The sequence below is a fragment of the Epargyreus clarus genome, unplaced genomic scaffold (genome assembly GCF_041222505.1).
Source record: "Epargyreus clarus isolate Ecla_fem2 unplaced genomic scaffold, WU_Ecla_fem_2.2 ptg000004l, whole genome shotgun sequence".
Lineage (NCBI taxonomy): Eukaryota > Metazoa > Arthropoda > Insecta > Lepidoptera > Hesperiidae > Epargyreus > Epargyreus clarus.
Window position 1 is genome coordinate 10,453,238 of NW_027332212.1, and position 26,116 is coordinate 10,479,353.

The 26,116-nt window shown below is 37.5% G+C and overlaps 1 protein-coding gene across 1 annotated transcript; it reads left to right on the plus strand.

The window, feature by feature from the left end:
* The first annotated feature begins 801 nt into the window (after nt 1-801).
* On the plus strand, nt 802-25,843 carry Slmap (Sarcolemma associated protein). The gene is made up of 13 exons (XM_073093259.1): nt 802-1,527; nt 5,971-6,087; nt 13,245-13,385; nt 14,553-14,687; nt 15,263-15,481; nt 16,032-16,181; nt 18,866-18,967; nt 19,549-19,701; nt 20,522-20,618; nt 21,234-21,341; nt 21,964-22,070; nt 22,543-22,779; nt 23,579-25,843. The coding sequence occupies exons 1-13, from the start codon at nt 1,336-1,338 to the stop codon at nt 24,293-24,295; spliced, it is 2,475 nt and encodes an 824-aa protein (XP_072949360.1). The 5' UTR covers nt 802-1,335; the 3' UTR covers nt 24,296-25,843.
* Nucleotides 25,844-26,116: the final 273 nt, after the last annotated feature.

Consider the following 26,116-nt stretch of genomic DNA (forward strand, 5'->3'; position numbering starts at 1 on the left):
TTATGGAAAGTTTCTGTTACGGGAAAAAGATAAACGATACAATGATACCATTGGAATAAAAACTATACAGATGAACTTAAGTATTGTCTATTATTTGTTTAAAATAATTTATGCTTTTTACTTTGATTAAATTGTAATAATTTTATTGTATAAAATGTTTAATAATTAAATATGAATATAATTATTAAACATACTAATGTCGTAACTAATAAAGCTTAATGTTTTAATTAAGTTGGACATATGTTTCCACCTTTATTTAGTATTTGGGTTACAATAATGCTAAGTTCACACTAACCTGTTTCTGTTAGTAAAGTAAAACATATTATTCTACTTTGGATTTCACTCAAATTTTTGAAATCCAAAGTAACTTTGTTTTGATTTTTTTTTTCTGAAGAACCCTGTCTGCATCCATAAGTTCATATTGTTTGTTATATTTGTAATAATGGGATCTGCACGATACTATGCATAACATCCATGATAGTCAAAATGTTAGCTTTCAAGATTTTATAAATTCGTAAAGGTAGTGAATGTTCCTTTCAAAGCACTTAATTTTAAACTTTCCTGAAATTTCAGAGTAACTACTGCGCTATTTGAAAGAATTTTATTAAAAATGTATGCCGTCCGATCTGAAGTATTCTGTCGTAATAGATTCGTCAGATTTTGTTTTACCCACCTGTATTTCCCAACTGCTAAGTATATTTTTTATTCTTAAGCCTTATACTGATTTCTGCAGCAACATTTTAAATTATTATTATTTTTTCAGTGTGTATCTAGTCTAATATGCCTTAAACAAACCGTTCACAGCCTCATACTTTTTGGATCGGATTTTTACACTATGAAACACTTTTAAAAACAAATGAACGATAGAGAACGAAGAGACGAACGATACCCAACTCAACAAAACAAATGTCCGATTCGTGCACCCATTTCGTAAGTTCTTCGAACGATTATTTCGATCAACGCCCTTATAATATTATGTTGTAATATAACTGGGCGTTAATGAACCACCGTTTTCCTATATTAAAACTGGCACTAGTATATAAATTATAGAAACCCTATTTCTTCCGAAAACTTACGATTTCCAAATCACTAATCGTCTAGTAACGAAAGGAATCAAGTTTCAATTTGTCAAATTTCATAGTGTTTACACGAGTGCTGCAATACTGATGGTTTTTATGGTGACAAAATAGCGATCTCGTTATCTAAGAGCGGTCGTCCCTCAAGATGGCAGTGAATAGTGCTCACCTTTCACCATAAGTGATCAGACTTCATCACCTATGTGTTCTCGTTTCTGGGGTTACGAGGCACGAATGCTGACTCTAAGGACGGGGTGCGATGGTGATAGCAAAGAGCAAGAAAGTTAAACAGCACCAAATGAACACTATAAAGAGTATGGATTATAACTGGACACCTGGTCCTGATACTCCGAATAACCAGGATGCAGGTGTCCCGAAGGCGGTCTTCATACCTCACGCGAATTCTCTGCCTTTCGACGAAAGACGCGTCACATTGGAGCAACCTGTCAAGGTACCTAATTCAGTTTTATTATAATACTATTTTTATTTCGAATCCTACCTCTCATCTCATTAGAGTAATTACTTTGGCCTTTGACAAACGAATCTTAGTTGTTTTTTGATTGTTCAATTGAATGGTATATTATCACATTGTAGTCAGGAAGTCTTCAATTGCTGCTGTTTGTCCATATATATTTATTGATTTATTCTTTCCATATGTTAAGTAATGAATATTGAAGTCAATTTATGTAGACAGTGCATGTTACATTCATTTGAATATGTAATAGGTTTTAATGCTAACCCAAAATTTGATGCCTATTTAAACTCTGCAATTAGGAAATGCTTATTAAAAATATTCAAGTAGTATACAAGCATGCTCTCCACCTGGTGGTGGAGCCACCTATTCACGGACATCTGTGAGTAACTCCATATGGAACAGAGGTTCCATTTGAAGTCATTCATAGATATGTATACTTCTGAGGACTAGAACGGTAATCTCGCTACCTTCCTACTGAAATACAATACCTGCTTCATTAATAGAAATATTTTTAGAATATTCTTACTGTACATGGAGACCATATTTTATAGTAGATTGGAGATAATTAGATACAATTAGTACTTATATGTTTATGATTAAGTACCTCATAAATATCAATATCTCATATAGCTATGGCCTCAATCATAAGGATCAATAGAATATGATAATTATTTCATGCCTATATGATGTCTTCGTAACTTTGTAATGTAAATATTAATCTCATCTATTTTTTATTGTTATTGGCTTTGCTAACATTTCATGTCTTTTACTATTATAACGTTATGCTCTGGTATCTGCTTTTTCCTTATTTTATTTATTTCTTTCTTCAAAGACTTATGTGATGTGTAGGCTGAAGTAGAGTTTATTATCGTCAAATGTACACATACTGTTTATTAAATATGTGTAGATGTCACTGGGAGGTATGATTCCGACGCATTATTTAATTTGAGTTATCAAAACTCTTAAAGCAACCTCTTTCATGAATATATGAAATTATTACTTAGCAAATAATACTAGTCCAATAATTTTCCATTCATTTTTAAATACAGATTTAAGTTCTAATAATAATTTTCGTATTACATAAAGGAACAAGAATATAACTGTCTAAAATCTAAAATCTGCTATTGAATTGTTGTTAACAAAACATCACATGTTAATTAATTGTGTAAAATTTAACTTTTAACATTGTGAAGTCAATGTCGTAGGATGCCTTAAAAGGCATAACCAATTCTAAGGCAATAGAATATAAAACGCACACTGCCTTTTTATTTTTATACAAAACAATGTGTCTGATGTGGTTAGGCACTTAGTAGTGTCTAGTATAATTAAGATTATTCTCCAGCCCTTTTTATTAGCCCTTTTTATTTAATGTTTTAGAGTGCTTTTATACTGCCTTTTCACAAGAGATGTGTGAGGTATCTAAAATATGGATGTGCGTCGAAACTACAACTAGGTTTGTTTGTTTTTTATTAACTGGTAGTTTGTTCTATAAACATCAAGTAATTGGTGGATCTAACTATTCATAGCTTAGCTACTTTGCACATCTCTGGTAAAAAGGCCTTATCCAGAGTCTGATTCCAACCCTTTCACTTTCAAATATTCTTTATCTAATATATAAAATTCTCGTGTCACAGTTTTCGTTGCCATACTCCTCCGAAACGGCTTGACCGATTTTGATGAAATTTTTTGTGCTTATCCAGTATCTATGAGAATCGGCCAACATCTATTTTTCATACCCCTAAGTAACAAGGGTTGTTCACCCTTAACATTTTTTTATTTATATGGCAACACAACGTTTGTCGGGTCAGCTAGTTTTACTATATAAATATTCTATACTATAGGTATAGCTCTTCATTGTAAATTATTATTTTATTGATTTATTACGTGCCTTAATTAAATTATCATCAGATACTCCAACCTTAAAATGAACACAGAATCTTAAAATGAACATATTGTTATTATAAGTTCATAGCCATATGTCATGTGTTAAATAATATGTTCAATCATTTTACACCTGTTTCTGAAACAAAATACGTATTTTGTACGTCTACTTCATTTTTTGGTACCGATAGATTAAGTGTATAGATAATCTTGATAAAGATATCTGTATTTACTTTGACAGTTAATATTTATCTTCTATTTTGTTGAAATACTAGAGCCGGAGTACTTGTTGTATCTTTAGTATAAGATAAAAGGTCATTCTCTTTGTGGTTTGTACTGACATAATTGAAGGATATTGTTCTTATTATTCTACCTCTCAATTTCAATTCTTTGTTTCTTAAGCAATAATGCATACATACATGTTGATAAAGATTTAGATATATAGAATAATCTGAATGATGATGTTCTGCTAGCTGTAACTCTTGGACTTAATGTAAAGGTCCTGGTTTTTTTATATAGTGCATTTACTTTCTGAATGAAGGCTGTCTTACATATGAGGTAACCATCTTAATCTTCAGGAGAACAGATGTGTTGCCACCACATCTGTTACCAACTTAAATCTCCTTTCTATATATTATAGACTTGGTTACAGATGTCCAGATGAGGCAATAATCATTTACTAACAATCTCCACATACCACATTGATGGAATGCTCATTTGCTACTGTAATCCTATAAAACATATGACATAATACAAATATGACTAAGCTTGATTACAACATGTCCTCTTTGATAAATAAAACAAATCAGAAATAATAATCACAGGGTAATGTTCCTATAAATCTTTTGTATCTATACATTTATTTTTCTCAACACTAGACTTTATACTAGGCAATTGACAAAGTCTCCATGTGTGTAATAAGATCGTTGGATGCAAGGCTGCACACATAAATCGTGATTTGTTTACATTGTGGTTCATTTATTCTTATTTCTCTTTGTTTCTTATCTGTAGTAGGTGCTTAGGGGGTGAATTCTTCAAGGTCTTCACATTAGTTCGATTGGCTGGGAAAAGAATTGTCGTATATGTATTGTTAGTTGCTGAATATTGATACTGAAACTTATTTCTAATAGTTAGCAATCGGAATTATATTTACGTCTTTTTGACCCTTTTTGTGACGTAAGTAGCAAACGAGTATGCACCCATGATCATCCATAATCAACCCAAATCATTCATTGATTCTGTCATAAGTCGGCCACAAATGCGATGCTATATATAAGAAATAAATTAAAAGTTAAAATCTCATTTGTCTGTCTCTTACCACACTCTTTAAATTAATACACAGCAGCACTATTATTATTACGGCGATTATACTAAGTTCCTAAGGGTACAAAGACATGTATATGTTTGTTATTTCGTACCGCATAATTTCACGTACCCCAAGACCGTATAACAACCATCTCAAACTAGATTCTGACCGCTTAAAGAATCCGAAGCCTTGTTTAACTTTTCCAATCGCGTCTTGTTATGCGTTTATGTGTAAGTCAATTAGTATGTACGTCAGGCCCGTCCGTCTGTGGTGGTGTGCATCGGCTGAGTCAGCCGATTCATTACATTTAATTGCCAATTGTGCATTGGCAATTAAATGTAATGAGATTAAATTGTGCTATTCCTAGCTACCCATCTGCTGCGCTCAGCGGAAGTTGATTCTTATCACCGTGGATGCAGGAAACGCTTTTATGTTGAAACTTTGAGATCCTCGCAATTGCATGTGATTAGGGTGTTATCTTGTTCGAAAAATAACGTTGCATGACACGTAACTGAAAAGAAATCGTCCAGTCCAAAGTCCAAACATACTATCGACTACGTTGTTTGTTCCCGTCGTTTACAAATTGTTTACGTGTAATCAAAGGATTTTTAAACAATTGCCATCGTATACATTCGACATGTTGTCCGGATTTTGATATTACGTCGTTGGTACGTGAATATTGTTTCTTACTTACAATTAGCATCTATACGTGAATTAGATTGAATCAAAATTAGTTAAAACGGCCACCTTCAACGCAAACTCAACAATCACTCATTACACTGGCGCGTCCTGTTTAAAACGTCCTTATCGCTAAGCAAGAGCCGTTTATAAAAAATATCCTTGTCTGGTTCAATAAAACAACTTAATGCATACATCCGCTGAACTGCATTGAATATTTACTTCTGTGAACTGCAGGGTTGGAGTTTGCGCAGGCGAACACATGAAACCCCGCATACACTATTAAATTAACGATATCCATGACAATGCAATGTTTTAAACACTAAAGTACTCAGTATAAACCGTAATGGGGCTGCACGTTAAATATAAGAAATCAGCCGTAAACCTGATTAGTCTTCCTGTGACGTAGTTATTGAGTTAAGTCGGAGTGAAATGGGTTTTAACGGTTAGCTATCGCTTCTACATGCCTTTTGGATTTCTGAGTACAACATAGTTATTTAATACTTAGTTTTTAAGTGTTTTCCGCCATAAATAGAGTTATTGTGATATTTCAGATTGGAAGAAATGTGTACCGCGCGACTCCTAGCCCAACGAACACTATTTTCGAATGCAGGGTGCTATCACGACATCACGCGACATTGTATTACGAGAAAGGACATTTCTACCTCGTGGTAAGTCTACATTTTATCTGGTATCGTCTATGGAGATTATAACATTAGTGTGAAGCGAAATTCAGTTTATTTTTATAATATGCTAGTAGCAGACGAGAACACAGTCCACCTGATGGTAAGAGGCCAAATTCAGAGGTCAGCCACAGATGCGCCACTACTCCTCAGGTCTAAGCTAAAACGCCTCGGAAAAATTTGTCTCCCTTATAACACCTTATCAAACCAGAACACAGCAGCGCTTAACACTGCTCTTATTAGGCAGAAATAGATGTGACGGTGGTGCCGCCGGAGTCGAACCACAGAGGGTTCTATCACCTTTAAAATAATATACGTTTCTAAGAAATATTTTCGATCACTATCAAAATTCTATTATATATTCTATTCGAGTAGGTAGTAGGTAATTCGAATTGTTATTTCGTTGATTGGCGACACGCCGAGAGTATTGAACTTACCAAAAAATAGTATCATGTTGGTACTATGATACTATTTTTTAGTTCTCTAACGGCGCCGGTGTTTAAAGACTGGTCGGATTAAGATTGAAAAGAAATAAATCAGTTTATTTATGAGCACACTCGAATGCATTTGATTGCATCTGCGTAGCTCGGTCGTGTCTATCGTTCTGAATCCGCTATAATAAATATGTTGTGCTTTATTATTTTTATTTTGATGTATATGATGTTTTTATATCTAGAATATGATAGAATCCTTTTTAGAAGGTGGTAAAACCCTTCGTAAGAAGGTCGAAGAATGCTTCGTAGTCTAACCTCGTAGACGCTATCGCTACACTTTTTCTCCTTTATAAACACATGCTTATGCGCTGGTGAGGTTAGATGTGAAGGTAGTGAGATGTAAGGTTGCGAAATTTACCTACATGGGGCATTCCAATTGAGTGCCTCCTCTGGGGTCACAACGCATCTGTGGCCGAACTTACGTAGGTTTCTAATCCTGCCTGGGATTGATCATAGATATCCATGGGCGGCAGATGACTTACCATCAGATGCATATAATCAGACTGCATATACTAGTTTGCTACTACATATATAAGAAAATTTACTTATTAAATGCAAAATGCGATTTCTTAGAGCAAATTCACTAACAGTAATCTTCTTACAACACAAAGAATGGACCGTTTATGTGTCATTTGAATTATAATTGAAATCAATTTTAGGTCTATATCTGACTCATACTTCTCAACGACCGTAATTGTAACGCTGAGATAATGGACCACAACTCAGGTCCGCTTGGGGATTTAGTTGACGAAATGTAGCATCCGTTTTGTTATTGGAATCAGATATGTTTATTTTGAAATCTATACATATTGGGTAAAATTGGGTATGTAGTGTACAAGTTACGAATTCTAGTGTAATATACTTTTAGATAAGAGATTTATTAAAATAAAAAAAATCTCAAAGGTATGTGAAGTCTACCAATACGCACTTGGCCAGCGCGGTGGACTATGGCCTAATCCTTCTCATTCTGAGAGGAGACCCGTGCCCAGCAGTGGGACAGTAATGGGTTGATGATGATGATGATGATGATACTTTTAGCATAAGATTGGTGGAATTTACAACACAATAAATACTATATATTTATAATAAGATCCTTGTACATACACGATAGTTGTTTCAATACACGATAGTTGCTAGAAATTGATGTTGTTCGATGTTTTGATGTTAAAGTAGGCTAGTAATCTTAAATTTGGTATCTTAACAATACCAGAAATAGGTAAGTATATCAGTAATTGAAATAACGAAAACGTTACCTACATTGTCTAAATCTTATAAAGTATTGCGCACTCGAGTACCTGTATTAAAGGTATTTAAAAATTAGTCCCTTTCAACTCATTCCAAGAAATGAAGTAGCCCTCTAAATTATTGCAGTTAAATCTATTAGCACCTATAAAGATGACGCCTCCGGTTTTTACCACGCTTTTATTAGCTTGGGTTGTATCTATGTATGTATGTATGCATGTAACGGAATCTTTGAACTCGATTTTTACCCACTTTGAACGGTCCCATTCATTTAAAATTTTGAACAATTATTAAGAACCGATGACAATATATAATTTGTATAATTTTATCCCATTCTGCTCATCCTTGTGCGATTTTAGCGTGGTTTTTTGTTTTTAAACGATAATTATTCATATGTTCCATCGGTATAGGTCAGATGATAATCGCCACGGAAAACCAGATTGGGGTATCAAGGCGGAAATCGCTATACGGAACAATACTATTTGCTTCGTCTCTTACGTTTAAAGAAATAGAAATACGTATGTCCTTAATGATTAATTCATAAGCTACTTTGAGCAGCACTCAAGCTTGAAGTGTAGATTTTACGCTCTCAATTCACTTACCTACATGCACATCGAGATGTTATATAAAAGTGATGTTTGAACCATAAAGATTTGAACTTTTGAAATACTAGAAATAATCGTGTTTCAATATTATTACGTTTAATTTTGTACTTCCAGATGCGATTGTTTATCGGACAGTGTTCCAAATTCCGGATATTATAGTGATCTGTGTGGTCTAGAGCAGTGTTTTCCAAAGTGTGGATTGTGAACCCCTGCGATCACGTAGTCTTTATAAGCGGATCGCTGGGGGTCGTAATAAATACAATAATAAAATGTTAACTAAGAAAATATTAATTTTAGACGTTTCACTACTTAATCAATGTAAAATATGCCTGTTTAAGTTACTTAATTATGTAATTAACGGATGCCTTATTTTATGAATATTTATAAATAGCACTTTTGTATATAAAATTGATATTCATTATAATATTCCATTTTTAGATAGTAAGCGGATCGTATTATGAATAAGATTGAAAAACACTGGTCTAGGATATAGTTCGCATTGACGATATATTAACATTTCCTAACGTCGGAGCCATTCAATGTACTTACAGACATATAGACGCCTTTCAAGGACTTGACATGACCATTGGCCATATACGAGTATAGCACACTAAGGATGCTAATTAGTAAACTCAAAGTGCGACTGCGTATGAACGTGGTGTATACGGGTATCTAGTGTAGACAAATAAATAGTGAGAAATTAATAATTACGTTTTCTGCTTTCGTAATACACTCATGGGGCTTAGTTTGCGTGGTTCAAAAACAGTGACATAGGGGAGGTTGACGAAAAGCACCTGTATGTATTTTGAAAAAAAAAACCTTTTTTTTCACACCTGTGCTAAGGGTAGGTGGATTCAAACCCCCTAAAACCCCTAAGCCCAAACCTCATTTTTTCTTCTGTCGAATTGGTGTTAGACAAACACCTGGCCCAAAACAGAATTATAAATACTTAATTTACCTATCTGTCTGAGCAGGGATCGATCCCGGAACCACAGCGTAACAGACCGCTACTAAACATTATCCGCTTACGTATTCTCACGACTTTCGGTAAATTAGCTCGTGAATATGCAAACTCGACAATTAACGGTCCAAATAGAGTAGGAAAGTAAAACGCGTAATGGATATCTCTTTATATGAGAGTGCTGAATGAATTTCACCCCATCCTACGTATGCCTTTATGAGGAACAATAGACTGGCTTAGATTAGATTCGTTGAGTGGAAACTTGTTGTGTGTGTTAGATTTTTTTATAATATAAGAGTAGTAGACGAGCATGCCAGCCACCTGATGGTAGGTGGGTACTGCCGCCCAGGGACATGTGTACTATAGATAAGATTAGATTCCTACCTAAGGTCGGCCACAGACACGCTACCCCTGAGGACCAAGCTGGAATGTCTCGGAAAAGTATGTCTCCCTTACCACACCCTTTAAACCAGAACAGCGCTTAACACTGCTGTTATTAGGCAGAAATAGGTGTGGCGATGGTGCCGCCGGAGTCGAGCCATAGAGGATTCTATCACCTTTTTGTTTTTTTTTTATATATTTCTTTTGTCTTAAACTGATTTAAGAATGCGGAATGACTATTTATGATATGGAATGTCATCGAAGGCAGAATGCTGTAGATGAATAGTATTACTCTGTTATGGAATGTTTGACGTCAGACTAATACTACCTAATAAATAAATGTTTCGTATTAGTATTCCCAAATTAGGCTTCTCTTTTTGTGGTGGTATGAGTGATGTAACAATTACTATGAGGCTGTCAGACTAACGACGTTCTAACTTAGATACCATGTTGGCAATCCATCCGTGCAGGTGAGATGCATGCTTGTTTGCAATATCAATATTATAAAATCTGTGTGTACTTATCCACGTGATAAGTTATTTTATTAAAAATTAAAAGAGTGCATAAAAAAAGTCTGTACAAAATGATACAACGCCACCCGTCACGTAAAGTAACGTTTCGTATAAGAGTCGTGTACTCGTGAAAATTTTGCGAAATTCTTTAGCCAATTTTATGTGGTCGATTTTTTATTTGTCTTTGGTTTTCTTCAAAATCACTCTTATTTCTTTCAAGCGCCCCACAAGAAGTCGAATTTTAAAAAATCGAAAATGTGACGAATGTCGTAAGTTCGTAACAGATCAAAGTGGGCTGATCATTCTTGTTATGTGCCAGTTACAGATGTGTTATGTGTTATATTCTCAGCCGCCCACGAAATCAAGACCATAACTTCCACTCGTTGCGTCTAATTGTACCTACAATACATTTTGACATATCTATATTTTATCCATAACCCATACACAAGTGGATCTCTTTTCTAACTAGAAAATGTTTGGAAGTAAAAGTCTAGGTTTTATTTAAACTTTTTGCACCTGATGAATTGAATTTGTAACAGAACACACATTTATTTCCATAAGTTTCATTCATAACCATGAATATATTCTTTCTGGTAAACATTGTAAAAATTTGCTGATAATTTAAGGTAAAAATACATACATAGAGAAACAGCTAATGAAATCGGAAGGGCTAGTTTGTAGATAATAGTAAGTTTGTTATTGTCTGGTTTGGATCGTCAACTATTAGATCCAATTAAAAAAATAATACTATACAACAACAGTAATCCACAAATAACTTGATATCAAAATCGGATAGAAAAATACAAGTTGTTGTAACGAAAAAAAAGGTTTGGTCCATAATGTTTAGTAGCCCTTTGTATTTTTGCTACCGGCGCTACTATAGGCTTGTTATAATTGCCTGACTTAACAATGCTTCAATCTTATAATCGGTCGACCAAAGAACAAAGTCCTTAAAGTGTCGGTATTTAGTAGTTATATTTTAATGGGATGCTCTTTTAACTTCTAACAAAACGACGTGTCTTCAAGTGCCTATTGTATTCGAAAAATACGTAATTTGTAAACCAGTTTGCATATTTAGGTGGTTTTCTTGTGATGGATAGATGGAAACGAGTTTCTCATTAGGTACTTATTTCATATTGAGTTAAAATTCAAAGTCGGATATTCAAAATTTAGACAAATGCTTCCTATGGAAATTTAATCATTTTGCGTACGTTTCTCATGATATTTTAAGCCAGTTAAACTTAAAAAGGTCTTTAATTAGTCGTTTGAACACTCGTGAACAGTGAATATTGTGTGGTGTTGTCCCTAAAACCTCTTTTCCCGTTCGTTGGAGGCTACTAAGAAAATCCAGGAGGTGAGCAGCAACTTCTTGCGAATTTATTCATCTATTACGAACTCTAATAGGTTTAGCCAAGCGCGGTGACTACGGTAAAGCCCTCTGAAGAGACGGCTATTTCTAGTAGTGGTCTTCTAAGCGTTAATATCGGTGATACGACACCGATATAGCGTATACAAGCTATACAGTGTACAGGCAGGCTATCAGCTACTAGAACAGAAAATGAAAGTTATTTGGAATAGGATAGCCAAGATTTTCGTATACAACCAGAAGTGATCTTGTATTGTTTTGGCTGGGCTACAATGCTTTTTGGTTACCGATCTTCTTTTATACACATAGGGTACCTATACGCCAACAACTCTACTCACCAATTATCGCTTTTATATTGTCGTTTGCAAATTTTTCATTTGGCTTAATGTATTACGAAAACAATTCTAGGTTGATGTACGCGAAGCCATACAGCGGATAGGAAATCAATTAAAAGGGTAAGCAATCGATGGAAACGAGCGTCGTTCGATATTTCGTGGATCGTTGTAATTTGCGAGTTAAAAGCGGGTTTACACATCCTTTAACGTGTGACGTAACACGATACGACGACAGGCGTCGGTCCACCGGGCTGTGAACGTATTGAGTTATTGTTACGGCTTCGTGCGACGTGTTTATTGGGGTTCCGTGTTGCGATTAGTGAAACGTAACACTATTGTTCCTGCGTTGATCCGATGGACTGTCTATCTGGTCAGCAAAAAGTAATAGGTAACAGAACTCGATTTTATAACCTTAATGACTCAAAAAGCAGTAATAGCCTACTGGTTAAGAAACTTGGTCTCTTGATCGAGGGGTGCGAGGTTCAAATCCCAGGCACGTTCCTCTGATTTTTTAAAGTTGATGTGCGTACTAGAAATCAATTATCATTGGCCTTAATGGTAAGGACAAAATCGTGAGGAAACAGGGTTGATGCTAAGTCAAAAAAAAAAAAAAAAAAGATTACAGATAATGAGTAAAAGTTTCAAGAACATTTAGTCTTTAATGATCTAGATCACCGACATTCTGTAAGATTCTGTCTTGCATACACAAGAAGTTTTTAAATCTTCAGACTCAGTAACACATCGTCGGCTGGATTAGGGCTTTTATCTCATCTGGCGTATCAAGTGGACTTCATATTTTATCTGCTATACAAAATAAAAAGTTCCCTTTTTAATATACTTTTATTAGAAAACATAAGACAGTAAAGCGTATCAGAATGATTTATAATTCAAAATGAGGTCGGGTAATAGTGTTTTTATAACATAAAGTGGCAAACGAGCATGCAGTCTTTCTGGTGGTAAGATGCTATTGCTGTCCGTGGACATCTGTAACAAATTCCATACATAATAGAGATTCTGATATCTGAAGCCGATTACTGGAGCCTTGTAACTCTTAAAATTAAGATGGACGCCTCATATGTCAGTCGGCCGCTATAGTCACTTATATGATCTAATATATATTTTTATTAAGGTATCTCGCTAATTAAACCATATATTGTACGGAACGCACATGCAACAGAACGGGATAGCATTAAACCGGTTCATTGTTTGTTGATGTTTCACGCGATTGTTTGTCTGTTTGTGTTTGCAGGACAATCAGAGCAGCAACGGAACGTTCATCAACAACAACCAGTGCTCGATATCGAAGGAGCAAGAGCCGCACGAGGTGTTCTCCGGGGACGTGGTCCAGTTCGGCATTCCCGTAGTTGAGAATGCTGGCAATTCGGAAAAGGTAAACTTTTTACTTGTATAACAAAGACATTCAATTCCATTAGTGGTATTATATAATTATTGGCGACTCCTCTGGTGTTGCAAATGTCCATAGGCGACGGTGACTGCTTTCCATCAGGTAGCCCGTCTATCTTATCGTTAGGTTAAATATAAAAAAAAAATTAGTAAGACGTTTCAATTAGTATCATCCACGCATATATGTGTGAAGTAGGATGAAAGTTTTTGTATGAAAATATTGAAAATCATAGTTCGGTTCGTAGCCTACATATACATTGGTTGGGTGCATACGTAGACTATGTAATGTATGTAATACTTAGTTTTCTTACGACTACAATACTTAAATAATGTAAGATATAGACATAAAATGGATACATCCTTGTACAGTCATTCCAACTTTAAAACAATAAAATTTCTATTTTAATTATTATTATGTAAATCTGAAATTGATTGTGATGGAATAGAGAGCACAAATAGCTAGAGATTATATATTATTTTATCCATTAAGACTCTTATTACTCGTAGTATTCGTATGTACACAGACAATGCGAGCGTAGTAAATACATACAGTAAATAGTAAAAATCTATTTTATATTGAATATTTCCTCTTAGATAAGATTACTCGCGCGGTGTAGCGGTCACCACATGCGGTCACACTAGAGCAAGCGGCTTCAATACTTTTACGAATTTAGATTTCTGTTCTGTAAACTTTACACTACAAAGTGCGTAATTTTAGTATAAAGTTTTAGTACTAATAGATAACTTTGCAAAAACTATTTGAACATTTAATACGTACAACGAACTTGCGAAACTTCCATCTTGTTTTTCCATCGAAAAGCGCGCCGAATACTACTTGTCTACATGACAGCTAGTGCTGGTCATTAACAGTAGTGATGTGTCTAACAGTACAGAATGCTATTTATTATGTTTTATGTTATGTACATTTTTGTTATTCGACTTCCTAATGACTAACGACTGACTTACATAATAAGGCGACCATTTCAGTCTTCATTAGTGGGAATGCATCTGTGTTAGGGTTTAAGTACCCGTGTTCTATATGAAATTGGTTACATATATCGGCAGCTACCACTTACCATTAGATGGGCTGCATGCTTGATATAAAAAAAATGGGTTTATTTTGGTTTTTCAAAATTTTTTATTATATTTTCAGAATACGTTCCCACCAGTGGTTGCGCTGCTCAAGCTGTTTCACCCCGATGGCAAAGAGGCGAAGCTCTGTTTCAACCCCACTATGACTACCCCGCTGCACCTGAAAGAGTTGTATCAGCTCAACAATTATGTACAGGTGGGTGATTAGAAAACCCGTTGGTTTACTATCCGTCAGATTAAATTTGCATAAGATTACATGTCACAGTACAGTTGCAACGGATTTCGTAAACATGTCTCATTATATAAGCTTAAAGTCGCATTAACTTTAATGAAAGCGTATAAATAATCGTCGTTTGACTGCTATTTTTAATTTTATATTGCATTATATTCTTTGCTATTTTAGACTTAGTAACAAATGACGTTTTTTTTTGAAAAATGAAACTTTTTCACTTTTGCAGTGTCTTGATATCTTGCATAATTTAATGAAACGGCATTATTAAATATTTGGTCCATTTCTTGGGTAGAGGACAAGTAGTTCACTGCTGTACCATTTTTTCCTTTTTGTGATATTTAAATTAAACGTGTTTGACTGCAGAGTCCAAAGTCCAAAATCCTTTACTTGAGTTGATGCTTGTTGTTTTGTTCAACAAATAAGCCATTTTCTTCCAATTTATCCTTTAAGGGCAGCAACACATCTGTAGTTGACTTTAATTAGGAGTCAATCACTTACTGATGTCACATGTTAATAAAAATATCTCTGTTGGTTTGCAGGAGGCGATCCAGCGCGAGGCGTCACTGGAATGGCGGTTAGGCACCCTTCGCGAGAGCGTCGAGCGCGCGCGAGCCGAGGCGCAGGCGGCGTGGGAGCTGTTCGTGGGCGAGCAGCGGCTGCTGATGCGCGTGCACACGCTGGAGAGCGTGCTGGCGGCCGGCGCGCAGCCCGCCGCGCACCACGTGGCGCAGCTGCTCGCCGACAAGCGCAACTACCAGGTGACGCGGCTCGTGTGTGCTCGCGGCCGGCGGGGAGCTGCTCGTGGGCGAGCAGCGGCTGCGACGTTGAAGCTGTTGACCACGCGGCTAATTTCTTTTTATAGTGCAATATTTAGATACTAGCAAACGCTACACACCAGTACACACGCAATCCTTAGATAAGAGTTGAAAAATCTGTATCCCGCCGAAAATAAACGAGCATCACGACGAAAATACCGAATACACCCGAGTAGGTTATTTACAAACTCGTGTCTAGCCGTCTATACTCTGAGTATTCGACTGTTGTACACCCCCTTAATCCCCTTACGTCTTCAGAAGGAACCCCTGTTCTATATTAAGTTCATTACAGATATTCATTGCCAGCAGTAACCACTTATCATGGACTACTTCAATGTTATAAAAATTTTTGCGTATAAATGAATATAAATAAAATAAATTTCAAAGTTCTATTTCCATACCAAATCCTGCAGCTTATCTAAACGTCATGGATTCCGAAAAACAACTATAATAACGATCAAGATCTGACCATCAGTGTTGTGTCCGTTCCCAGGAAGTAGCCCAGGAGAGCCTCCGCACGGCGCACGAGCAGCGGCTGCTGCTGGAGGGCAAGCTGGAGCGCCGCAGCCGCGAGGTGGCCGCGCTCTACAACCACAACCGTGCGCTGCGGCTCGCCGCTAACAACGCGCTCGCTGAGCTGCAGGTGAACTATGGGACTTTTTTTATAATCGTTGCTAACGAGCGTGCCGTCCACTTGTTGGCTACTGCTGCTTAGACATCGTTAATTAACCCCAATATTAGATTTTCGTCCTACCTGAGAATGGCTTCATATGCGTTGTTACCTTTGAACACTAATTTAGGACGTCTCGGAAGTTTATTCAGTTTACCCAATTTTCTTAGCGGAACACAGCAGCGTTCTACTGTTATTATTGGGCAGATTTTGGTATATACCTATATCTGCTCAATAATAACAGTATATGTATACTCTCTCACAATATTGACACTAAAACGTTCAAAGTGAAGGTTGTAGAAATCCTAGTGATTTAACTTTAAAGACGCTCTAAAGGCCCTACCTACTTCTATCTAATAACAGTAGTATTAACCGTTATGTTACTACGTTTTTCGAGCCGCTAATGTGTGGCTGACCTCAGATAGGAATTTTAAATTTTTCCGGGGTTTATTACAGATGTACATATACGGCAGATGCCACTTACCATCTCGTAGACTGCATGCTGGTCTGCTACTTCTCTATTTCTTTATGTGCATATGCATTATTTATAACATATATTTTTTAGGGTAGGACAGATAGAAACCCTATTACAAAGCCTGCTTCATTGTCCTACTTTTAAATGTTGTAAGCTATCCTAGACCTACAGAGGCATAGACAACTTTGTTACAATTAAATAATGCGTGTACTAATACGATTATATTGTATGCCTCAACAACTCAATGTCAAATGGTTTCTGAAACTGTTTCAGATTGCTCAATTATATCGATTCGATATTGCGATAACATTTAAAGTAATTTCTTTTGCTAAATTGAAGCTAACTGAATTAATTTCATAAAGCTTAAAATTAATTCAGTTAGTTTCAGCCAAATAATTGTTAGAAATATAATCTTAAAATTAGTTAATATCTATATCAAATACACATTTAAAGTATTTTACTATAAATACTTGTAAATATTGACATTGACTTGCGCCGCTGCTATTAATAAATCTATTAGTAAATTTATTAATCTAATAAATCTAAAATAATAATAAATCCAGTTTTTGGCCCCTGAAATTCCCCCCTCGGTTAAAATTAGCAATTTCTAGTAGCCAGAAATTGTGAAATTCCGACCTATAAAAACAAAATATTGGATTTTCGTTTGCACATTAAGGTTAAGTTTAACTGTAAAATTATATGTTCTGCACTTATGGTATAATTCGAGGATCGTTAAAATACACTAAAAATAACACTAAACTTCAAGAAAAAGTTTAAAAAGTCTACCAAATATAGATCATAAATGTATGTCGTGTATGAGAATATCTTTATATACGTTACTCTTTGTCTAATAGCCGATTGTCGTCGAGTATATCAGTGATCTAATTGAATGTCATTAGTCAAAGTGGTAAAGCGTAACAATGGTTAATGCCAGCGAGATCCTGTTTAGTTTGAGGCAATGTCAACATGATTGATAATGTATAGGATTGGCAAGGTCGCACGACTTTCTCCGTGTGTTACGTTGATCGCGACTTGTAGTTGACACTATATTGAGGCGTTGTTTGAATATGTTTGATCTTTTACAGTATGTTATTATAAACACTGTAAAAAAAATAAAGTTTAAGTAACTATTCGATTTGGAAATGAATGCTATTTGTCTTAGATCATAAATGTTTCGTTGATGTGAACGTGAAAATTCGTTTTTAAGGCTCTAGACAGACGGACCGCATTTCAACTGCAATCCAACCGCAAATTGCAGTTCAGGTGCAGTTTGAATGTAGTTGACACGACTGCAATAGAACTGCAAACCAAACGCGCAGTCCGATTGCAGTTCAATTGACACGACTGCAATAGAACTGCAATCGGACTGCGCGTTCGATTGACACGACTGCAATTGCAATTTGCAGTTGGATTGCAGTTGAAATGCGGTCCGTCTGTCTATAGCCTAAGAATTTTTTTCTATGTGGAAATATGTATCGCAATAGTTTTTAACAAATGTTGGTATTTAATTATTAAATGTTGTAGATATGCAAAATAACGTTTGAGAGTGTGAATCATAGTCTGTATTGTAGCTGCGTTTATAGTTACTTTTATAGACTCACAAACATCGAATAAAATAACCTTTGCTGCCGGCAATATTTAAACTTTTTTCAGGTAAAAACTAAACTCAATAGAAAATGATAAAAAAACACTTAGTTTTTGGGAAATAATTAAAAATCACTTATGAAAGGAATGTTAGGAAGGAAAGGGTATCTTGAGGAGCAGTGGGGGTGTTGTGTAAATAGAACGGGGGGTAATAGGAGTCCGTAAATATTCCACAAGGTACTGTTACAATAACTAAGGTTATTGTAACAGTACCTTGCGGAGCAGTGGGTTTGATGTGTAAGTTGGACAACGGGTAATATGAGTTCGTCAGTTTGAATATCATCATTAACCCATGACTGTCGCACTGCTGGGCAGGGCTCTCCTCTCAGAATGAGAAGGATTAGGCTATAGTCCACCGCGCTGGCCAAGTGCGTATTGGTAGACTTCATATACCTTTGAGATTATTTTTTAAATCTCTCAGTAAGCAAGTTTCTTCACGATGTTTTCCTTCACCGTTTAAGCAAGTGATAATTATCGAAGTAATGTTAATGTCAGTTCGAATTAAGTTTGTTAACGTATGTTGTTGTTGTTGTTGCAGAAGTTAGCGGCGCGGTGCGAGCGCAAGATGTGTGCGGCGCGGCTGGCCATCGCCGCCGCCGAGGAGCGCGAGCGCGCGCTACGCACACACCTGCCGCTCGCCGTCAGTACACACACACACACACACATATATTTATTTTTATTTTAATAAATCAATGATGGTCATTGATCGTGATATGATTGACTTAAATTATGATGATCATGTTAATTAATACATGATCGATATTTATTAATTTAAATTGTATTTTGTACAGTTTTTTATTTATTAACATGTGTTTAACTTTATATGTTAAACGTTGCAAATGTCCATAGGCGACGGTGACTGCTTTCCATCAGGTAGCCCGTCTGCCTTATCGTTAGGTTACATATAAAAAAAAAACGTGATAAAACTTATATGTCTTATTAGTACCATATTTTGTTGTTTATAATATACAAATATATAATATAATTAATATACAAATACAGTGACCAGTCTATATGTAAAAATTCCTGGTTCGATACCCGCTCAATCAGAATAATGTAATTTTGTATGATTATACTTTTTAAAATGTGCAAATTTAGAGTTTCTCGCGCTGCTATCCATAGCAAAACCACCTTTCAAAACGGTAGTAGTTTGTTGACGTTCAAAACTAATGAACTAATGAACTTTGCATTTGATTTATAACATGTTTTACTCCTCTGCAGTACTCGGTGCAAAACGGCGAGGCGAAGATGTTGGTGGTGAGCACGGACAGCAACAAGCTGTCGGACGCGAAGCGCGCCGGCTCGCTGGAGGACGCGGTGCGCGCGCTGCCCGACTACATCAAGCTGCTGTTGCCGCAGCATCTCCTCAACAAGGTAACGTTGTATTGTATAGTCAAATTGCTGGTCCGCTCTAAATATAAAACGAGTCGCGTCGAATAGCAAATTGTAGACATAAGCGGGAAGTAGACAACGTGGGAACCCCCGGCACCCGTCCGCTGCTCGCTCTCGCCCACGGGTACATAGCTGCGTTAGTATGCCCTTTCGATGCTACGGAATATATGCTTATAGTTGTGCACAACAACTCAGAGCGGACTAGCAGTTTGGCGCGGACTATACCTAAGTTGGAATACTCGTTGTAATCATTGACATGCTGGTAAATTTTATGTGTGATGTGGTTGCATTCGAAGATATTGGAACAAGTCATTTGTTGGAGTAATGTTCTATAATAAAATTGCTTTTTCAGTTATAAGATTGAGGTAGGGGATACGTATATACTTACCATCCAATGACAAGTAGTCACGACTCAACTCCATACAAAAAAGGGATTGAACACAAATGTGTTGCCTCTACCGAAGACTAAGATGATCGCCTTCCATGGACATGCAGAACTGCTTCGCGCAGGGACATCAAGAAATAGTTGTTGCTCGCCGGTGCTAGGTAGCTCACCGGTCGAACGAAACTGTTTCCAAAATGTTGTCTTATCATATATTCAATATTCGAATATCATAATAATCGGAATCCTTAGTAATGGAGGATTAACACGAAACATTTCTTAGATCTTTGTTCTCTTCTTGAATAAAAATAACAGCGTATCATTTTATTCGCATACATTGATCATTTATTCGCTCCGTTTTGTACTACGATTTTCATACTACGCTAACTTAACTAAATAATACACGTTTCATATTTTCAGGTTGGAATAAAAGCCATATCAGCTGAAGGTAAATCGGCTAAGGAGTTCGAATTGATTTTGAAGAAAAATAATGTGTACAATAATACCGAAAACAAAGGTCAGTAATAACTAAATTAATGTCTTAAATTGAAATAGACTGCAATGTCTGTAACTTGAACATCCTTAGTATGTAAGATGAATAATTTCAGTATAGAAAGGGTGCTTTTCCTGTCGTACTTGTTTACACTTGCACGCGCATCCCACATACACGCACACACGAATCAACTCGCTCCTATCTGTTCGCGACCGTATTCGTGTGTGTAAGAAACTACAGGATACTTGTGGCAAGCGTGCGAGCTTAAGCACGCCTGATAAATTCCTATTTTTATAAATAAGGTTAACATAATGGAACTGGTTTCTTTATTTTGCTTTGTAGCATGCAAATTTTCAAGCAGCATTGAGCGCTGTAGGTGGATAACTACACCTGTCAATCTATAATTTTAACTAGTCTACATTATTCGGAATGTGTCGTTATTGTTAACATGAAGCCGTTAACAATATTAAATTACAAATATGTACTGTACTGTAATCATATCTAAATAAGTGCTGACACCAAAACATTTAGTAATCAATTTGAGCTATTTCTCAGGCAACAGATAACCAATGTTATTTCGAAATTATCGTTGTTGTACATTAGCTCACGCCATTTTAAACTTATGTTGGTACATTACAGAGAAGCAACAAACAGAGCAAGACGACGCAAACGAAGGCAGCGGCGAGGACAAGTCCGGGGAACCGGACTCTTGTACCGACGACGAGAAACAATCACGCCGTAATCACGGTACATACATTTATGATTTCTTAGCCTTTACCAGTGGCCTCGCTCGCGGTTAGAGTAGTTTTTCTATCCCGGGAATGGTTTTGGATTAAATGTATGTCCTTTTCTGAACCCTTGCCAACGTATGTACAAAATTTTATGACAAATAGTTATTTAGTTATGGTGTGAAAGCGTAGCAATCAAACCGACAAACACACATATGCATTTATAATACCATACCTATTGCTATCTGATAAAAGCAGCGTTAAGCAATGCAGTGTTCTGGTATGAAGGGTGAGGTAACATACTTCCCAAGGCATTCCAGCTGTCCTCAGGAGTAGCGACACATCTGTGAACGACCTTAGGTAGGAATGTTATCCTATCTGGGGTTTATTACCGATGTCCAGGGGCGGCAGTAGCTACATACATTCAGGTGGACTGCAAGACTGCTACTTATATACATATTATGGTTTAATGACTGGCTGCTAATTCACGAAATAAAATAATATTGAACTTAAAATGTTTAAAGTTGTTAAGCTGCTAAAATTTGGGCTTAAATGTTATTTTATGTAACGAAACAAAAATAACAGCGACATATATAGGTGTGTGTATAATATAATTTCTTCATTATACGGTTTTTGTTCAGAACCAAGTCATGAAGTGGAATCAACCAGTCCGCTGGACGGCGAGCTGCGTCCCGACAATAATGCCAACTCCACGTATACCGACCAGGAGAGTAGAGAAGAATCTCCTGTGAGTATTTATTTACATTGTATGTATTTGTACACCTATTTAAATTGATTTTAGATATATTTGTACTCTTGTTTGCAGTTTTGAAACTACTTTTTATCTTTTTAAATGTAACTATAAAATTTGCGATACTTAACACTAGTAATGTAAGAGTTTACAAGTTTACTTATTCAAAATTGTAATAAGTATTTTTGTAGGTATCATGCTGTCCTAAGAGTTTAGTACATATACATTCATATTAAGAACTCATTTAGGTACATAATATTTATCCATTGCTTAGGTGTCTGAATTTTCTGTTATTGACATTTTTTATTTTTTTAGTAATAAGTTTTTCTTGTAGTATTTTATTTCATTTACGTTTTTAAGTATGACATCAGGTTACTTGGTGTTTATTAAATGTAAAAATAAGAAAAATAACATTAAATAAAATATAACAAAACATGTCTTTTCGAATAACATGTAAATTTGCGATCAGAGCAAAGCGGGCGTGGAGTACGCGAACATCTTGCGCGTGATGGCCGGCCTCAACGACGAGATCAAGGCGTTGCGGGAGCGGCTCGCTGGGGCGTCCGGCGAGAACGATCAGCTACGAGCTGCACGGGACCATCTGCTGGCGGCGGCCGCGGATGCGCGGGACTCCACTGATGTACCAGCGGCACCGCCTGCGCCTGAAGACGCTGCTGCGTACCGCGCGCGGATCGCTGACCTCGAGGTAAGGGCATTGACCCTTTTGTGTCATTTAAATCAAGGCACTTGCTGGAAGGTCCGCGCGACTTTCACCGACACAGCGCCCATACCGGAAAACGCGGTCGCGTACCACACGACTATCGCTGACCACTAGGTAAGGGCCTTTCTACTATTGGGTTGTTGAGCACAAGGCGGGAACGGCTCGCGGGTGCGTCGGGCGAGAACGATCAGCTGCGAGCCGCCCGAGACCATCTGCTGCACCGATGTACCACCGGCACCACTTGCGCCTGAAGACGCTGCAGCGTACGCGCGGATCGCTGACCTCGAGGTAAGGAAATTTTGTGTAATTTAAATCAAGGCACTTGCTGGAAGGTCCGCGCGACTTTTACCGACACACAGTTCGTACCCGAAAACACGGACGCGTACTGCGCGTACCGATGAGCTGGAGGTAACTGATTATTCAGGTACTCTATCGCACTTATCTTTCTTACATATTACCCACGGAACATATGTCTCATTAGATATTTTTTCCGGTATGGACATCATGTGTATTTTTTGTGTTATGTTCAATAAACAAGTTATTTCATTAATTGCCTCATTCTCGATACACAACATATGGGCAAGTTGGTGCTTCATTAGTGCTGTTTGATCTTTCGATCGATAAGTATTGTACCGAGCGCGCGTGACCATTTTAATGCTAATGCATATCAATGTTTTATGAAACTACGGGCATTTTAAGCTTAATATAATCACATCTAATTTGAAACGTGTAGTTAAAATATAGCGTTTATTAGCGTGGATTAAACATGTTGTTTGTATTTCAGGCTCTGCTATCGCAATCCACCGTCGTAGAGGAATCGAATCTCGCAGAAATCCAGCGGTTAGCGTCGAACGCTGCGGACATGCAGGCCGAGCTCGCGTTCCGGCCCACGCGCGCCGACATCGACGACCTCACCAGCCTCGTCGGCTCCCTGCGCAACGACCTGCTCGCCAAGGAGGACCAGATCGAGCGCCTCCGGGCCGCCATCGACCGGGAGCGGCGCGGCTCCGACAAGTGCGTCGAGACCTCGCGCTCCCTCGAGGACCTCCGTCCCCCCGACGAACCGACCCCGGTCGACGATACCCTCGACGCCAAGAGGATTTCCGCCGACATCGACGAAATCTTCCGGCTCGACTACGACGAGGAGGACGACGAGACCGACTCCGCCGCGACCGAGATAAACCGGGACGAGGGCAGCGAGACGGCGGAGACGACCGAGGTGGACGCGGACCCCGGCACGGTCAGCGAGTACGTGCGGCTCGACGACGAGCAGCGGCTGCAGGTGACCATGCAGAACGGCACGCTGCACGCCCTAGAGGAGGAGCTGGTCCGGGCGAAGGAGCGCTGGGCGGAGGGCTGCGCGGAGCGCGCGCGGCTGACGGCGCAGCTGGCCGCCCTGCAACACAAACCGCTGCGCCTCGACATCGGCCACCTGCTGGCCATGGCGCTCCCCGTGCTGATCGCCTGCGTGTACTACGCGCTGCAGCAGTACGTTTCCTGATTCACGGCCACCTGGGACCCGCCCGGGTACGCGTAACGCCGACGCCCGCCCGCGACCGCGTTCCGGCTCGGCTCTCGGTGTGGAACGATTTTCGAGTTCAAACTTTTTGCTCACTACTACTATATTAAAATTTCTTACGGTAACTATTGAATATTTTTGAGCCGGAGGGCGCCCGGGGGCTCCGCCCGGGAATCGCGGTCGCCGGTCGAACGCCGTCGGCGCCGAGGAGGGAGAGTTATTTATGGATTAGAGTAATTTAATATATAAAGAAATAGATATCGGTTTATAGTTCGCCCTCGGTTCAGCTGAAGGCCGTGACGGGAGTGCAGTGTGGCGACGTTGTGTGGCGCGCCGTGGGCCGCGGGGTCGGTGCACGTTGTTATCGGTTGAGTGTATTATACTAGATTGTTTCTGTATAAAGGTGTCGGTGCCGTATCGATAAAGTATAAAATTATTGTTGATATCTGCCATAATAATTAACTGTACATTTTATTGTTAAGGCCTAACGACTGTCCTATGTTGTAATAAATTATTGTTGTACAAGATATATGCAAACTCTGTGTCGCTACATGAGCGGGTTTGCAGACTTCACTTGTTGAATATTTTAGATATTGATACTTCATAGTGTGTTCATGAATATGTATAGGATTGTGTCGCCGATCGCTGGACCGCAGCAAAGCTATCCCATCGTTCTCGCGCCGCTTTCGATGGCTGCACTAAATTTAAGTCTCTTCCAATTCTATTGTTATGACGTTAGATGCGAAGAAGTGTGCCGCCGATGCTGCTTTTAAGAGTGAAGTTTGTTAAAAGGCTATTAAAATGTGGTTTCACATATCAAATGTAAATACTAACAAATTATGGGCATTTACCCATTTCTAAATTAGCTGACAAGTTTTTTCGAATCGTTTGCATTTTTCTAGTCTTTGGAAATGTATGTGTTTGATTGCAGGACATTCGGAGTTCTTGCGGTGATTTAGTTTCAAAGTCTAGTTTTTATACCGTTGTAGAGGTCTTCGTGTGCGCATTAGCGTACCATGGCCCTATAGTTTTTGATATTAACAAGAGAACGTAATTTTATAATTCAAATCATTATTATTCAAGGTAGGCACTTAGCTTCTGTAAAATGTTATGTTTAATGATTTAGCTCTCATATTTGATTTTGAGTTTTGTTTAAAGCGATTTGTTGTAGAGGGCGTTGGTTAACGCGTGGTCCCTGCAGGATGCACGGGCGACCCTTGAGATCGCTTTGCTCTGTGATGTGATGGCCAATAGATAATTTTGTAACAAATTGTGTAACTAACAAATTATTAATTATATCCTTAGAATAAATGTACCTAAACCACGTTGAACCACTGTCTATATAAATATTTATTATTTTATTGTTGCACTGAGTTTTGTTATTTCGATGTTTTATTTTCCGTTTAAACCACCTTACTGTAAATAGATGTACCTTATACTCTCTACGTTTAGTTTCATATGTCGAAGACTTTTATGTTGTATTTAATGGAGTAAATAATAATTATTGGAAATAATATTGATTTGTTTAAATATGTTTTTTTCTTTCATATCGCCAAAAATAAAACCCAACATCACTTTACTTTATTACAATCCAAAAAATAATACATTCGACACATACAATCGGATATGGAATAATTTTATAATCAATCAGTTTGTTATAAAAGGGTAAATTGGGGAAAAAAACAGTATGAAAAAATAATTACGTTTTATAGTTTTTATTTCTCGGATATATAAAGTCAGTAGGTATACAATTCTCATATTTTTTTTATTTGACTTTAACCGTGAAAGTTTTGACCTTAATCT